The sequence below is a fragment of the Silene latifolia genome, chromosome 10 (genome assembly GCF_048544455.1).
Source record: "Silene latifolia isolate original U9 population chromosome 10, ASM4854445v1, whole genome shotgun sequence".
Taxonomy (NCBI): Eukaryota; Viridiplantae; Streptophyta; class Magnoliopsida; order Caryophyllales; family Caryophyllaceae; genus Silene; species Silene latifolia.
The window spans coordinates 101996041-102013190 of NC_133535.1; the positions used below are offsets into that span (position 1 = coordinate 101996041).

The following is a 17150-nucleotide window of genomic DNA, read 5'->3' on the forward strand; positions in this document are numbered from 1 at the left end:
CACAACAAGAAAAACTTGTATTAATTCTGAAACTTGGATGCATAAAATTGATTACAATGGCTTCTATTTATACTAAACTAGTTCTGCTACACTTACCTTAGAACAGACAAAGACACATTCCTAAAACAAGCCTGAAACTGACACCACAATCAGCTCCTCAAACCGACTCCTACTATGGCACAATTGCCTTATTTTGAATACTAATATTAGGAAGGAAGCAATAAGGAAATAACAACGCTACTTTAAACTTATTAACTAGAATAAGGAAAATAGAAATAAGGAAACTAGAATTATAGAGCAGCCCTCCATAACCGACTTTGGCAACCCTCCATAACCGACTTTGGCTTACTTTCTTTGTTTTCCATGTTATCATTTCCACTAGACTCGAGCTCATTTTGATCCTTTCAAAATATTTGGGACACATTTCGACTTCATTTTCATTATACCCTAATGCTCCCGCATCAAGATCATTATGGCATATCGCAATCTACGTAAGTCAGTCACATCATATATTTTGATTACAGTTAATCTACCTTTCGTTAGATAACATGTGTGTCATTGTCCATGATAACATTTAAAATAGATGTGATCTAAGAATAATTTTTACCGGCAACACTGTAGATACACGCATCTCGTTGTTAGACTCCCTAGCAGAAAAAGTTCTAAAAAGAAACATCACTGAGCTTGCAGCTTTAACATCAGAGGTATTGTCAATTTTTTTTTTCAATATTATATTTTTTTAAATTACGCGTTACTATTCAATATAGCATAAGATTTTTAAATTTATTATGTTCACATATTAGGAACGGAGATCGGTTGTAGATGAGACTCTTACTAAAGTGAAGGACCAATACTTTGTTATAAAGCTGCTTTCATACATAAAAACTGATCGAGTTCGACAGTTGTGTATTTGTGAAAATGTAATCACAAGTGAATTAAACCCTTCAGCCTTAGAAGAAGGTTGTAAAAGGCCAGGCCCAACCCAAGGTTCTCTCCATAAGAAAACCCTAAAAAGAACCCCGCCTCCCTCAAAATCCCCCGATCTTAAATACCACTCGATATTTCCACCTTCAACTCCTCCTCCAAGATTCAGTAGGGTTGATAACATTTTCAAGGGTTAACATCTTCCTTCCTTGAAATCTCCAAAATCATGGCGACCCAGATGAGCAAAAAGAAGAAATTCGTGGCAGACGGCGTCTTCTACGCTGAACTCAACGAAGTGTTCACTCGGGAACTCGCAGAAGATGGATACTCGGGCGTGGAAGTTAGGGTTACTCCTATGAGAACAGAAATCATCATCCGTGCTACACGTACCCAGAATGTTCTTGGTAATTTATATATATATATATATATATATCCCATTTTGATTCCCTTTATTTTATTTCATTTCTATTTTTTCTGTTGGGTTCTTAGTGGTGTTGTTGTTGATCCTAAATGAATAGGTGAAAAGGGAAGGAGAATAAGGGAATTGACATCGATTGTTCAAAAGAGATTTAGATTTCCAGAGAATTCAGTGGAGTTGTATGCTGAGAAGGTGAATAACAGAGGTCTTTGCGCTATTGCTCAGTGTGAATCTTTGCGTTACAAGCTCCTTGGGGGTCTTGCTGTCAGAAGGTATTCTTACCTTTTGCATAACTCAACTTCTTTTGTTTATGTTTTCATGTGTAGATTGATTAGTTAACCGCTGTTGTTATTGGATTAAGTTGAATGCCATTAACCGTCTCGATTGCGATTGAAATGTGTGCTGTTTGATTGTTAGATGTTTAGAATGAATGTTTTTGCCAACTGATGTATGTTGTAACCGTTCTACCGCGCCTTTTTTTGTTTGCTTAATCCATCATAGATTCACTACGATTTTAGGAAGGTTTTGTCTGATCTATGCTGATTCTTATGAAGCAACACAAACATATATGAGTTGATTACATTATCAAAGAGGTCTTGATACTATTCAACGAGTTTCATTATGGTTATATAATTGGATATACATTGCCATTATGCGACACGGACATATAACAATTGATTACTGCACTTTATATCTTTTTAGATGACATTTTTCTTTTTCCCCCTTGGTCTACTATGAAGCGTTGCTGTATTATGTGTCTATGTAGGTCACAGTTGGTTTTCTACTTTGTTATTTTCTATCTGATTTGTTCATTTTTCAATTATAATTGAATGTGATTGGTTAAAAGCTTGTTCATTATTGTTTATGTTGTCATCTTTAAAGCATATTGGCGGATTCAGTATCAATTATGTGTCGGAGATGACTAAATGCTATTTCCTCCCTGGTATCATCTTCATGAGATGTTTGTGTTCTCTTGTGGTTACTGTTTTGAGGATACATTATCTTGTTAAATTATCACTTTTTTTTGCGTGTATGTTTTTGTACATCGATTTATGCTTTTGACTCTTATAAGTTAGTTACATGCATCAGTTTGTGTCATTATGTCATCTACAAAGCAAATTGGTCATTTTGCTACCTATTTTGTGTCGGAAGATGACCATAGCAAGAGTGCTGGATATTTTTTTTTACTGATGTCACAAGAAATGGGCATTTGTTTTCCACAGCATTAACATTTTATGGTTTGATTTATATCCCTTCTATAGATATTTATGTTTTGTTTGTTTTGTTTTATTTTCCTTGCTACTTAACCGGTATCTTCATGGTAATTAAATTTTCTTTTCAGGGCTTGCTATGGGGTTTTGAGGTTTGTCATGGAAAGCGGAGCCAAGGGATGTGAGGTTTGTTGTGGTGTCTGCATTTAATTGTCTTCACAAAAGTCTTTTGCAGAACATATGGTTGATTTGGGTGATTAATATTTTTAAATTAATTGTGCAGGTGATTATCAGTGGAAAACTGAGGGCTCAACGTGCCAAGTCCATGAAATTCAAGGATGGTTACATGATTTCATCTGGTCAGCCAGTGAAGGAGTACATTGACTCTGCCACTCGACATGTTCTTCTGAGACAGGTAATGCCAAGTCAAATTCCTCGTCTATGAATGAATTATCTGATTATTTTGCACAGAAATTATATGCGGCATAGTGCAGTATCTGATGACCCGAATGAAAGTTGTGTTAGGAAGTCGGTGAAGAAATTACTTGTAATGATAGCGTGTTGGGTAATTTGCATTTGAATTCCATGTATTAATTAGAGGGCCTGTTTTTATCAACACAGGGAGTGCTGGGTATTAAAGTGAAGATCATGCTCGACTGGGATCCGAAAGGAAAGACAGGACCTCAGACTCCTCTTCCAGATATTGTTATAATCCACCCACCAAAAGAGGATGATGTTATTAGCAGTGCTCCACTTCCAGTTTTGCCTCAAGTTGATGTTGTGGAGCCCATTGTCGCTTAAGCTTTTTCTTTAAGAAGATTAGTAGCCCAACTTCATGCAAAGACCTTTTTATCAATTCTTAGTTTCAGTAATGTTCGTGTTTCATTTCTTTTTTTTGTAGTTTTCACGAGGTTTGACTGAAGCCTTGAGTATTATTATCAGTACAATTGTTCAGATTTTGGAAGTTGATTATGTGTTCTGGAAAATACAGTAGTATTTTGGTACAATCTCGACGAAATCTTACAAATGCATTGTATACTTGTATGTGTACGATGGATCATTAATGAAAGACTTCTCAGTCTTTTACGCAGGATTAATTAATGGGTTATTTAATGACAATAATTCAATGGGTATTGTTAAACTTCTCATTTCTTTCCGGAAACCCATTACTCCAGCTGACACCACACCTGCCGGACCTTGGCCAGCCAGCTGCTGCGACCGCCCCCTCCCCCTCCCCCGCAGTCCCCTTCTCTGCTCCAACCACCTATCCCTCCTCCGACCACTGCCCCTCCCCGCACTACCCCTCCCCCGTAGTCCACCGGAAACCCATTGTTGTTGTTGTTGTTGTTAGTTGTTACTACTACTACTTTTCTTGTAAATAGTATTGTAAATAAATGCTGGCATTATTAGTGTTGTAAATAAATGTCGTGATACTATCGATTTGTAGTTGCAGTATAATATCAAGTGTTGTTGAGAGAATTTAATTTACAGTTTGAACTTGCCATTAAATTCGTTCACAGAGTACTTTGTTTCACTTAAATGACTCATGCTACACTTAATGTCGTCTAAGCGACATAACTCCACTACCCCGCCATTGTTGAAACCTGTACGTCTACCAATATAGGTTAACGGAGAACATTCTTAGCCGTTTGACCGTGTTGTTCAAAGTATTTACTTCATGTCAGTCTGTAAAGGGAAGTTCTGTAATTAATCACAAACTGCAAAAAATTCCATGTTCCAAGATGTATAAGCTGAAAACAACAGTTCTGAATTGAGGCATGCTTAATCTGGTAACGGACACAACGAACCTTGTCATCTAACAAGAAGAGATAATTAGTAAAATGAAATTGTATATTTTCACAATGAATATGAAACGAAAATATAAATATAAATATAAATAATAATTGAGTATCTTAATATTGTTTCTCTAACAATACGTGATAGTACTAAACTAAACTATTACAAGTCGTCAAATTCAATAGGTGTTGTCCCGTTGTTCGATTTGGTCGGTACTTGTTTTTGATAAAGAGTTAATCTATCTTGAATCTCACTCAGATATCGAACATTATCAAGCGAGTAAAGTGTTGGTAATGGACTCCTACTTTTAAGCCGTTCCTACAAAAATCATTAATATAGTATTGTAAGACGGTGTAATACAATTATAAAAACATTCAAGCATACAAAAATAATTACGTAAACTTACTCATACAAAATGTTCCGTGGCTTGAAGGTAGACCATTGAGAAGATTCTTCTTGGACCATTTTCATCTACATTTGTTGCCTTCGTTGGTAAACAAGTCATACTCTGACAGCGTGACAAAACCACAAAAATTTCATTATAAGTTTATAACGATTGGCAGCAACAAGTAATAACTCAGTGTCAAACCAATTTGGTCGAAGACATTGTCCCCCCAAAAAAGAAACTCTATCACAAAGGGCAACAAAATTATTTACACCCGCAAAAATATTTGTATAGAACTCCTTGTTATTCTCTAGCTCATCCAATAAATCACGTTTTACCTTTAGCCAGTCATTTTCATCGCCATAAATATCTAAAGCAATACAGCGGAATCCGCAATTTCCATCACCTATGACATTCACCCAGTCCGTTATCCAACTTACCATGATATCACATAAATCTTCCGGCCATTGAAACAGTGTACTACTCTTTGTAAGAAGCTCCTTCTCCTTTGCGACCGAACCATTACTTCTTCCTCTTTTACGACCCTTTTTAGGAACCTCATTTTCCTTTCCGACTGAGTTCGTTGATCTCCCTCTTTCACAGCTCTAAGTGGGAAAATTTTTTTCAACATATTCCCATTGTGATGGTGTTCTTGACACCGAGGTATTTTTTGGGCGCCCTCTTGTGTTTTTAACTTTAGGGTCAACAATGTTAAGAGGATGCAACATATTCTTAATGTATTCAGAAATTTTTTTCATCGATTGTGCACCACCCTTTGTCACTTCATCAACTAGTTTGCGTAACCTATTTTCCTCTTCAAGCTCCTTTTCGACAACACCTTCTCCAACAACTGTCTTGATATCTAAAGTTTTCCAAAATTGGTGAATAGAGTCTAGTTCAACATAGCCATCTGCACGTAGAAAACAACAATTATCATCACGAATAACAAGTAACAAGTATCATTAACTAATTTTTTGTATATTATTTGCAAATACCTGTGTCGAGTAGCTTAATAACCTCGCATGCGCAAGGTAAACCATGTGTTGCCTTCTTAACACAATTATTACATTCTGCCTTTTGTAGTGCAAGGTCTATAACATTAATCGCGTGGTGGCTAACATTTAAATTCAATCTTTGATAAACATTCAAAGCCACGCCAATATGAAGACGAATAATTCTTGAGCGGCCCAATTCTTTGACTATCTCTCCAATATGAAGTTTTACAGAATTATTAATTGATTCAAAAACTGTGTCGAAACCACCATTGGATGTTTTTAGCAATCGCTTTAGCGACGCATGCGCACCCTCAACTCGGCAAACATCACAATACAAGTTTAAAAAATTGAAAATAATAATAATAATCCGTATTTAACATAATAATGTATTTACACATTACCTGTTTGTGGTAACATTCCTAAAATGCAGGATCTTGTTAATCCAAGCCGACACGAATCTCTCTTTATATAGGTCAAGCCATGTCTCTTTCAATTTTTTTTTCAATCCCGGGACAAACCGGTATTTTTCGAAACATATCCTCTCATTTTCCAAACATTCAGCCTCGGTTGCAGAATTTACCAAATTTTTTCATCTCCCTTTTGCGAATGCTTCACCCATTGAACCCTTTTTTGTTACTCTCTTTACCCAAGCCTCCACGACTTTTTCTATGTGACGTCTACATAGCAATTGTCTTGCATTTGGAAAATATTTCTCAATGGCATTTATTAACGCTTTTTCTCTATTAGTCACAAATACTATTTTCTCATCTGTATTTAATACTTCCCTGATACACTTAAACGCTTAATCATATGCCGTCTCCCTATCATTTTCCAGCAATCCATAAAATACAGAGAAATTTTTATTTACTGGTGTAATACCAACAATTTCCAATAGCGGCATCTTATACTTGTTCGTGTTGTACGTACATCAGCAATAAGGATAAAAGGATAATATTTCAATAGATTTATTGAATCTGGATGAGCGAATAAGAGATCAGTTAGCTCAGATGTACCTTTCTTTTTCCCGGGAATCGTTTGATGAAAGTGTAGATACCCATGAGCATCAGCAAGTGTTAGTAATTGTTCCGATGATGTGCGGTTTCCTTTCACCTTTTTCTTCTCTCTGGCCCGTACATTGTATACTTGTTTTTGCGTAACTTTATAATTCTGGTTACGTAACTCAATCAATATATTCGCCACGGGAACTTGACTTGCAGTCATTCTCATAATAATTTCGTTGACTTTACGATTTAAAATTTCATCCTTTTCTACAAGCTTGTGATTATGCATCCCGTTAAGAACAAATAACTTCCACGTACCATCTGGTTGCCCAATACCTTTCAATCTAAATGGACAGAGACATTTTTTTCGTGCCAGTTAACCATTTGCTAGATGGAGCGTTTATATTCGACCGGAATTGATATGGTCTAGATCAGTCACAAAAAAGTCGTTCACCAAAACCACCACTTCGCTCTTCATGATAAACTTGTAAACGGATATGAACATTGTGTAAAAGACCAATTCTTCTTGTTTCCGATATCAGTTCGGCACATGATTTGAAGGAATGATCAAGAGTGAAAACATGTGAAGTGCCAACCATATCATCGGCAAAATGCTCAAAATCACCATCGTCCTACAATTTCAAATAAACAAAATAAATAAATTAATCTACTTAAATAATAAAAAAATCAAACTAAAACTAAAAATAATCAATAAATAAAATAAAACAAAAAAGCAAATTATTATTCAAAAAAATAACAAACTAATTATGATTTTACAAAAGAAATAAAATTCAAACACAAGTTTTACATGAGAAGATTCAACCGTATCATCGGCAATATGTTCAAAATCGTCACCACCCTACAATTTCAAATAAATAAAATAAATAAATTAATCTACATAATTAATACAAAAATCAAACTAAAATTAAAAATAATTAATAAATAACACTATTAAAAAAACAAATTATTATTAACAAAAAAACCCAATAATGATTTTCGAAAAAAAAAACAAATAATGATTTACGAAAAAAAAAAAACGATGAACAACAACATAACAGTAACCCCTCCCTTGCACCCCCCTCCCTGTAGATACCTCATTTCTGCACCTCCCGCAAGCCACCCGGTGATGATTGGGCCGCATGTTTGGTACGCGGAACGATTTATGTCAGTTCGTAATTTTATCGTCAAGTGATAGCTCAAATACTTGTGTCTACCGCTTGGTCGTCATCTACGTGCCGATACGGTCATTTTGACAGTAATTAGAGTTCATTTGGAGAATGGGTCAAAAACCGCTTCATTTTCCAATAAACCGTTTAAAATGCCGAGTCGGAATATTCCGGATATTTTTATTCCATAAATTAATTTTATATCTTTTGGCAAAATATATCCCGAAAATCTTATTTTAAGAAATAAGGAAGTGGAGATCCACCGCAATTCCATAAAAGAAACGCGGAATTCTTTCTTCCGCAGGAGGAAACCTCTGGGGAAATGACGCAGTTACGGAGTATAATTTGAGGGTAAATCAAAGTTTCAAAATTCATGAGTCAAAATCTCACACGGTGACATACAAATGTGGGAGAAAACCTATAGCATGTAAGTGGACCTTAAGAGCCTACCAAAAAAGGGGTTTCCGAAACATTTACTATTGTGAGATACAATGGTAGTCATGAGACATCATGTTTGGGAGACACCATGCCTATAGACCACCGAAACTTGCGAAGAACTTTCATTAGTAGTGTAATTAGAAATATTGTGGAGGCAGATTGGGGGTTATCGGTAAATGCTATAATTGAAATAATAATTGGTAAATTTAACTACACGATCACTTATATGAAGGCATGAAAAGCTAAACAAAAAGCTATTGCCGACATATTTGGTGATTGGGAGTTATCGTACCAGTTGCTTCCCCGATACTTTGAAGCTTTGAAAGAAGCTAATCCCGGTACCGTGGTTCAATTTTTAAATTATCCAACGGATGATCCAAACGTTGTGATATTTGGTCGAGTATTTTGGGCTTTTGGAGCATCAATCAAGGGCTTTCCTCATTGTCGCCCTATAATTACAATTGATGGGACTCATTTGTATGGTAAATACAAAGGGGAGCTTATGATTGCCATGGGAGTTGATGCCAATGATCAACTATATCCTCTTGCTTTTGCCATAGTTGAAAAGGAGACTACGGAGACATGTTCATGGTTTTTGGCATGCATAAGATGTTTGGTTACACATCGTACCGAGCTTTGTTTAATATCTGATAGACATCCGGGCATCATGAAAGCGATGAGTGAAGAGAGGAGCGGGTGGGAGGAACCATTATCATATTATCATAGGTTTTGTATAAGACATCATGCATCCAATATCAACACAAAGTTCAAAAATAGGGCTTTGAAGGATTTGTTTAGTTAGACAGCTTTTCAACATCAACCGATCAAGTTTAATAAAGGTTTAGCAAAGATTAATGAATTTAGTGTTGAGGCAAAGGAAGACTTAGATAAACTACCTTTGTTAAAGTGGTCCATGTGTCATGGTGGTGCACTTCGATATGGAATCAAGACGACTAATTTGGCTGAGGTGTTTAATAATGTGTTAAAGAGAGCTCGTTTCTTACCTATCACCGCTCTTGTCAAAGTTACATTTTATAGAGTAAATTCTTACTTTGTCCAAAGACGCGAATTTGCAAAGTCTAGAATCTTTGAGGGTTTGAAGATTTCCCCCGTGGTCACAAAGTATGTTGAAGACAATTTTGAAAAAGCAACACATCATAAGGTTGAGTGCTATAATTCAAAGATCGGTGTCTATCAAGTTAAAACTGGGAGAGGTCAAAGGGAAGCAGGACAGGGTGGTCATAGGAAAACTGTAAACTTGTCTAAAAAAACTTATACTTGCAACAAGTTTCTGATATACCATTTCCCATGTTCTCATGTGGCTGCTGTTTGTAGAACCTACAATCTAACCACAGATCAATTTATTGACCCATTTTTTACTTGTGGGGAGTACTTGGGTTCTTACAAGCCAAAATTTCATCCAGTTCCCGATGAACGGCATTGGCCTAATTGGGTTGGAGAACATGTTTTACCAAATGACGAGTGTCGGAGGGAAAAAGGGCGTCCTAAGTCCAAAAGGATTCACAATGAGATGGACGAGGGACAAACGACAACAAAATATACATGCACCTTATGTCGTAAAAAAGGGCACAAGCAACGTGGATTTCCTCTTAGAAACCGTGAAATTGATGGTCCTTCCGGGTACATTTATGTTTTTTATATGTTCTCTATTTATTTATTAATTACAAATTACTTATTTGTTTCTTAATTACATTTATTTGTGTTTCAGGTCTCATGGACCCGGGTCCACTTAATCTCGACCTTCTTACATTACAAGCGGGCCACCAAAGTGAAGCGGTATGGAATGAGGTGGTAAGTTTTCCATTTTAATTCATTTTACATTTATTAATTAAAAATCCCAACCTTCCTAAATGTTATCTATTTATTTGTTAATTAGAAATTAATTTCATTGTCGATTTTAAACTAATTAATCTACATATTGATGCAGGATGATGGTCCGTTGAGATGTAGGGTACACATGAAAACGAAAGAAGAATTCTATGTTCATCCTAGGGTCCGTAATTTCGTCATGGAAACCCAGTTTCACGGAGTCTGTAGGTTTTGTTTTCTGTATGTTGATCCGGATTTGATTACGGCGTTGGTTGAGAGGTGGAGGGAGGAGACACACACCTTTCATTTTCCTATTGGTGAAGCGACGGTGACTTTACAAGATGTAAATGTGTTGTTCGGTTTACGGGTAAGTGGTAAGGCGGTTACCGGGAGAAGTGACCACCATTGGCAAGCTTTGTGTGATGAACTATTGGGACTTGTGCCATCATCAACCGAGCTAAAAGGGTTGGGATTGAAGTTGACATGGTTATGTGGTAACTTCGGCGGTTTACCACCGGATGCGGATGAGGATAGGCTCCATAAGCATATTCGTGCCTATATACTTTACTTGATCGAGACCGTGATTTTTCCCAATAAGAGCGGTAATGAGGTTTGTATTCTTTTCTTGCCGTTGTTGCGTAATTTGGATGAAATTGCTGATTATAGTTGGGGTTCCACCGCACTTTCATGCTTATATAGAAACTTGTGTGCTGCAAGTAAGAGGGGAAAGAGTGAAACATCTGGGCCGATTATTCTCCTTCAGTTATGGGCTTGGGAACGCATTGTTGTAGGCCGCCCCGAAATTACATCACAATATGAAGAACTAGAGGGACAAGTTTACCCTATCGGCTCCCAAATGATTGCGGGGAGGGATCCTTTAGGATGTAAATGGTTGAGGGTGGATCGAAAGTATAAGGATCATAGGCTTGGCCTTGTCACATATAGGGATATGTTTGATAAATTGACGGAGAAACAATTCACTTGGCAACCTTACACACAAGATATCCTTCAACATCTTCCCAATATTTGCCATGAGGACGAGGATGAGTGGATTATTGTAGCCCCTTTAATATGCTTTGAGATTATCGAGATGCATCTCCCTAATAGGTGTGTTAGGCAATTTGGATGGCATCAAACAATACCGCCTAATAGTGACACCTATCTCTTACTTCATAAAACGGATAAACGGGAAAAGACAAGAGACTTTGCTTCCGAGTTTGGAAGTTATGTGGAAGAGTGGAATAACAGGAAGGAAAATATGTTGGAAAGGTGAATTCCATATGGTGGTTTCATGTCACACCATGATCCATTTATGGTATGGTATCGGGAGCATACTCGTCGGATTGTTTGTCCTCACAATCGGATCTTATCCGACAAATACCATCATGAGCATCATTACAATCCTAGTGCTTCGGATTTGGATACTCTTGTAAGTATTGCCCCTTTTTATTCTTAATTTTTATTATGTTTCTACTTCGTTTTCCTTAAATAATACGTACCACTTCTTTTCTCAATAGGCGGGTGGTCATTCTTACATCTACCATAAAGTGAACGAGTACATGACAACTATGCCACCTACAATGGATCCTAACTGCAGAAATTTGCTATATGAGATGCAAAATACCTCCCTTAATTGTTTGGAAAGTGCTAACTATGGACATCTAATTCAACCGCCAAACATTCCTCACCCAAGTTCAACCCATGCTAACACACAAGTGGACCGCTTCACTCAACTCACACCCGAACAAGAAGTGGAAGATGAGGGCGGATCATCGTCTCAACCAAAGAGATCAAAGAGAAGCCGTCAAGTTAGAAGAAAGTAGTGTAGTATTATGTTACTAGTTTGTATGATATTTTAAGCTATTTTGGTTTGGTCTGTATGATAATTTAAGCTATTTTGGTTTATGTAAAATGTTTCAACTATTTGGGTTATGTAATATATAAGCTACTTTGGTTTTCAACGTCTCTTTTGGATCGGATTTGAGCATTGTTGTTGTACATGATAATGGTTTTTCATGGCAAATAAAGAGATGTAAGAAGGATATGGAAAACAATTCCGGGTAAGATGAATTTATATTGTTATCGAAAGTTGTAAATAAGATAGTCTCCAGGGGAGATGACGATTTCAGTCCAAAATGCCAGCCCCTATGGCGATTTGAAGCTGAGACATACTAAACAATTTCATCAAAATTGGCTCAAACACTGCACTTTTCCAGTCGCCAAGGTGCATGACGAGGTCGCCAACTCCCATAGCGATTTGCAATCTGAGACTTCCAAAACTTCATCAAAAGTTGTATCAAATACTGGACTAATCTAGCCGCCATGGTGCTTGGCGAGGTCGCTAGCCGAGATGGCGATTTTAATCTGAATGATATTAAGAGCAAAATTCAGGTTTGGTTACACTTTGGGCATGGTCGCTGTCCGAGATGGCGACTTAGATTCAAACCTAGCTTCGGGTATGACGTGGACCCATTTTGGGTAATTAATTTCAAAGTCGACCCATTTCGTTAAATAATTAGTCAAAATCGCCTATTTTAGCAAAAAATTCCTGATTAAAGGTGCTAAGTCTGCTGGCCGTCTCTTGAATAAGAAGGGAAATGGTTTCACCCCTCCGATTGTAAAGAAAACAACTGGACCTCAGAGTAGGAGGCTTATTCCTACATCTCTGCACATGTCTCTTTATGACCAATGAATTCAGATCAAGCATCACATACAATGAGAAAGTCCTTGATTATGGAGAGGATGGGAGATAAAGATATTGTAAAGCGAGCGTTTGAAGGATGCAGATTCGACTGGAGGGCTTTAATCCGGCTGAGTTTGGGGTAGATTGCAAGGGTTCTTTAATTTTGGGGATTTGCGAGGAAGTATTAATAGTGAACCCATAAATTGAAGAACATACCTAGAATAATTGATTGTGGGAGAACCCAAAAATTGAAGAGCAAAACCAAAAATTGAAGAGGAAACCCAGGATAATCAAAGAATTAGTAAGGAGTAGTAGAAGGAAGACGAAAAAAATGAAGTAAGAAGAAGGTGAGTGAAGAAGAAGAAGTAGTGGGAAACCTAATAATAATAGACATTCACAGGTTCCAGCGGGTCAAAATTAAGGCGGGTGTAAAATAAGTTAAATGATAGAAAAAATCAGATTAATATGGGATAATTAATAGGTTGGATTAAATGGGGAATGTGAGGCTTAGGTTGGATTATTGTCATTAAATAACCCTTAATTAATATGCATGTTCAGGGGCAGACCCACAGTATCCTAGCAAGTGCTACACCAAACCCTAGGAAAATTAATAGCGAGCTTGATTTTGCTACACCAAACATTTATTATCAACTACAATTAATAGCACATTAGCACTTGGTTATGCTTGCAAATGAAAACGTAGTAAATTAATTATCTCCATTGTCCCAAAACAATTAATACGAAATAATAAATGATTGGTTAAGAATCAGTTGGTTAATATGAAGTGTGTTTTGGTAAAAATTTACCGGTTACGAATTAATTACGTGAGTGATAGTGATTAATCTAATGCCAATTACGGTTTGGATGCAATAGTGACAATGAACGAAGAAAAGACGAAATGAAAGAAAATGACACGGAGGATTTTTGGTGACGCGGAAAACCCGGTGTGGGAACAACCGCGGGGGGAGTCAGAATCCCACCAAATTTGCACTATAATCGAGAGTAAACGCCCAAGTAAGGAAATACAAGATTATTTTTAGCTAGTGAATTATTGCCAAGTGTAGACGAGATTTTTGTGAACTGTCGAGTTGCTTGAGTTGAATTCCGAATGCCTTGAGTGTTGCTCTTCTCGCCCTTATATAGTTGCTGGAATCAGAACTAGGGTTTCTGAGCTGCCTCTACTTCTGTTGCTAAATACCAGGTCAATCCCCTAATGAATAGGAGTTTGTTGTTGACTCAGTTCCTTCTCTTATTTTGCACGTGTATTTCCTCTTTGGCCCACTTGTGTTTGTTGATTTTTTGATCTCACGGCTCTCCTTGCGCCATGTCAGCCATCTTTCCCTTTTCCCATCTACCGCTATTTCTCTGCCACGTCATAGGTAATAAAAGGGTATTTTTTTATCCCTAACAATTGCCCCCAAATTTCTGTCTCAAATACTTTTAGGCGGGAATTTCTGTTTGCGATGCGGAGAACTGACGAAGCTTTATCAGTTACCTTAATCTTGATAACTCCCCCACTTTATACCTCTCAACCGCCACAATTACTCTCCCACTCTCCCACAAACTCTCTCTCTCTCTCTCTCTCTCTCTCTCTCTCTCTCTCTCTCTCTCTCTCTCTCTCTCTCTCTCTCTCTCTCTCTCTCTCTCTCCTTTATACCCCCTCTGTAACACCCCGTATTTTATTAAGTTGGATAAAATTCTTTTAATTGCTATTTTGAATTTACTTACATAATTTAACGATTTATATATTTATGCTTAGCTAATTAATTAATTTCATCATAATTCGATACGTTAATTTTAATAATCATTAATAAGTTTATTTAAAGTTAGTTCGAGTTTATTTATTTAATAATTTCCGTTTCTTTACGAGTCCTTATGAAAGTTGTTTTAAGTAAACCCGAGATGGATTTTTGGAACAAAACCGTCCAATTAGCTATTTTGAGCTTATTTCACTAAATTAGCAATTTTTATTAATATCCGTTAGTTTTGTAAAAATCGCTAATAATTCCGATTCAAGTTGATATTGTATTATTTACGTTAACTAGCTGAGTTTATTTTATTTTCACTCATTAAATTTATTTATTATTGATTCCGTTTTATTACCGAAACTTTTACTAAAACCGGTTAAATTTAACTCGAAACGGTTTTAATAACTATCAAAGTTTCTTAACGACGAAGAAACGTACGTATAATAAATAGCAGGCAGGCAGGCTGCTCCCTCATTTCTCACGCAACATTTCTTCTTCTCCCTTCTTTGTTCTTCTTTTCCTTCGTTTTAATTTTGATCTTCAAAATTGATACTGATGCTCCGTTTCTCATCCGTTTTCAATGATTTTTGTTCCATAGCGCTCCTCTCGTCGTTCTCGTCATTCCGTTGTAAGTAAAATTCATTTTCGTTACGTATTTTTACAAACCCAATTTATATTTTCAGCTTTATTTATTATAAGACGGTTGTAGGTGCTGAGATAGACGGTCTGGTAGAAGATTTGTTAGTCATAAATGATTAGTTCAATCGGAAAAAGGTAACAATGATAGGTTACTCGATTTTACTTATAAAATATGTTTATTTCGAATGCTGGTTAGTCTGTTTTATAGTTGAGATGGTGTATAATTATATAAAGGGATCATTATGGATGTTAATTAGTCAGTTGTATAGTTGAGACGGTGTATACTGATATGTGGAGATGATTGAGACGGTGTATACTGACCTCTAGGGATCATTTGGGATGCTAGCTAGTAAGTGGTATATTTAAGACGGTGTATCTTTGACATGTATGGATTGTTTTGGGTGATAATTGGTGTGTTTTATAGTTGAGACGGTGTATACTGACATGTAGGGATTGTTTTGGACTGATTTGGACTCTGTGTTGGGGCGACTTTTGTAGTCTTTAGGGACTGTTTTTGAGTTGCTTTATTCTTGTGGATTTCCGCTCTAAAACCGTTTTAAATGCTGACTTAGTTGGCTCAGCTAGGACTGTTTTTAGGCGCGAGAATGGAGTCTTAAGGGGACGATTGGTACTGTTTTGGGCGGGGACGAGAGCCGTCATCGTGGGTTTTCACTTTGCATTTGAGGACTGGAGTTGGGGTCGAACTTAGGCATCTTTTGGGTTCTGTTTTGGACTGATTTTTGGGTCAGGTTATGAAGTAGGGTGAAGGGTGGCTATGGGTAGTCGGGTGGTGGTCGTGTCGGACTCCCAGTGGCCTAGCTGTGGCCTGGCCGTGGCCTAGCTAAGTCACGAGTTTGAGGCCATGTGTAGTTGGTGGTTAGGCCGAGTTTGAGGTTGTCATAATAACTTTTGAGCCGTGTCTATAAATTGTTTTGACGCTAGTTTGGTTTATTTAAAATATAATTAAATTAATTTCCGTCTCATATTTTATATAAAGATAATTCGTTAATATCGTCCTTTCACATAATTTTTTTTAGGTGGCTCATATGTGGTTGAAGATGAAGAGTAATTTTGGGTTTTAGAAGCTTTCTCAAGTTATTACTTGTCTCTTTGCTAGCGTAAGGTAACTATTCCGAGTTACTCGACGAATTAATGTCACATTAGTAGTTAATGTTGTGCTTGTTGTTTGTTAAGTGTTTAGGTAATTGATAATGTGTTACTTTCGTTTTTCACATGATAGAAATTAGAAATAGCATGAGAATTATATTGTGATAAATTTTATGATTTGGGCCAAAGTAGGCAAAGACTCGAGTGGGCCGTTGACCGAACGAGTTTGGTCAAACTAGGTTTAAACCAGTCAGCCTCGATTTGACCGATGACCCGTCGCGGGACTCGGGTCGAGGGTTTGTCTTTGAGGTAAGATTGGTTGTTATTGGAGGTTTTAGGTTATGCCTTGATATTTGTAATTATCATTTCACATGTTGGTTGTTGGATGCTTTGGATGCCTTATGCTTGAGTCTTGTTTGCCTTTAGCCATTGTAGTTTATTCTCATGGACTATGATACTGATGGTTAGCTATAATTTGGTTATTGATGACATTGAGGATATGGTTGGATTGTCTGCTGAATAGACATTTATATAGCCTTTCACATGATAGAATGTTAGCATTTATGTTGGTAAGTTGGACTCTTTGCCCCTTTTATGGTTAATTGGGTATCCTACTTGTCTTGTGTGGTGTGGGCTAAAGTATTCAAGCTGGGACCTAGATTGGTTTTATTTAGGTCCTAGGTGAGTGTTTCGGCCTTCATCACAGATAGGCCATTATAGTCTTTGACGAGTATATGTTCACTGCTTGATAGCCCCTGTGTTCCTGACTTGGTGGGTTTATATCCAAGTTGGGGCATGACCTCGTTAC

General features: G+C 37.0%; 1 protein-coding gene across 1 annotated transcript; it reads left to right on the forward strand.

Moving 5' to 3' along the window:
• Positions 1 to 891: 891 nt before the first annotated feature.
• LOC141605780 (small ribosomal subunit protein uS3z-like) lies at positions 892 to 3560 on the forward strand. The gene is made up of 5 exons (XM_074424669.1): positions 892 to 1328; positions 1443 to 1614; positions 2685 to 2739; positions 2837 to 2968; positions 3175 to 3560. Exons 1-5 carry the CDS (start codon positions 1151 to 1153, stop codon positions 3352 to 3354), a joined length of 717 nt encoding a protein of 238 aa, XP_074280770.1. The 5' UTR covers positions 892 to 1150; the 3' UTR covers positions 3355 to 3560.
• The last annotated feature ends 13590 nt before the right edge of the window (positions 3561 to 17150 follow it).

Excerpts from the sequence above, each read along its gene's own strand:
- LOC141605780 (XM_074424669.1), top strand. The coding sequence starts at position 1,151 with ATGGCGACCCAGATGAGCAAAAAGAAGAAATTCGTGGCAGACGGCGTC. Across the intron at positions 1,329-1,442 it reads ACGTACCCAGAATGTTCTTG|GTGAAAAGGGAAGGAGAATA; the intron begins GTAATTTATATA and ends CTAAATGAATAG. Across the intron at positions 2,969-3,174 it reads GACATGTTCTTCTGAGACAG|GGAGTGCTGGGTATTAAAGT; the intron begins GTAATGCCAAGT and ends TTATCAACACAG.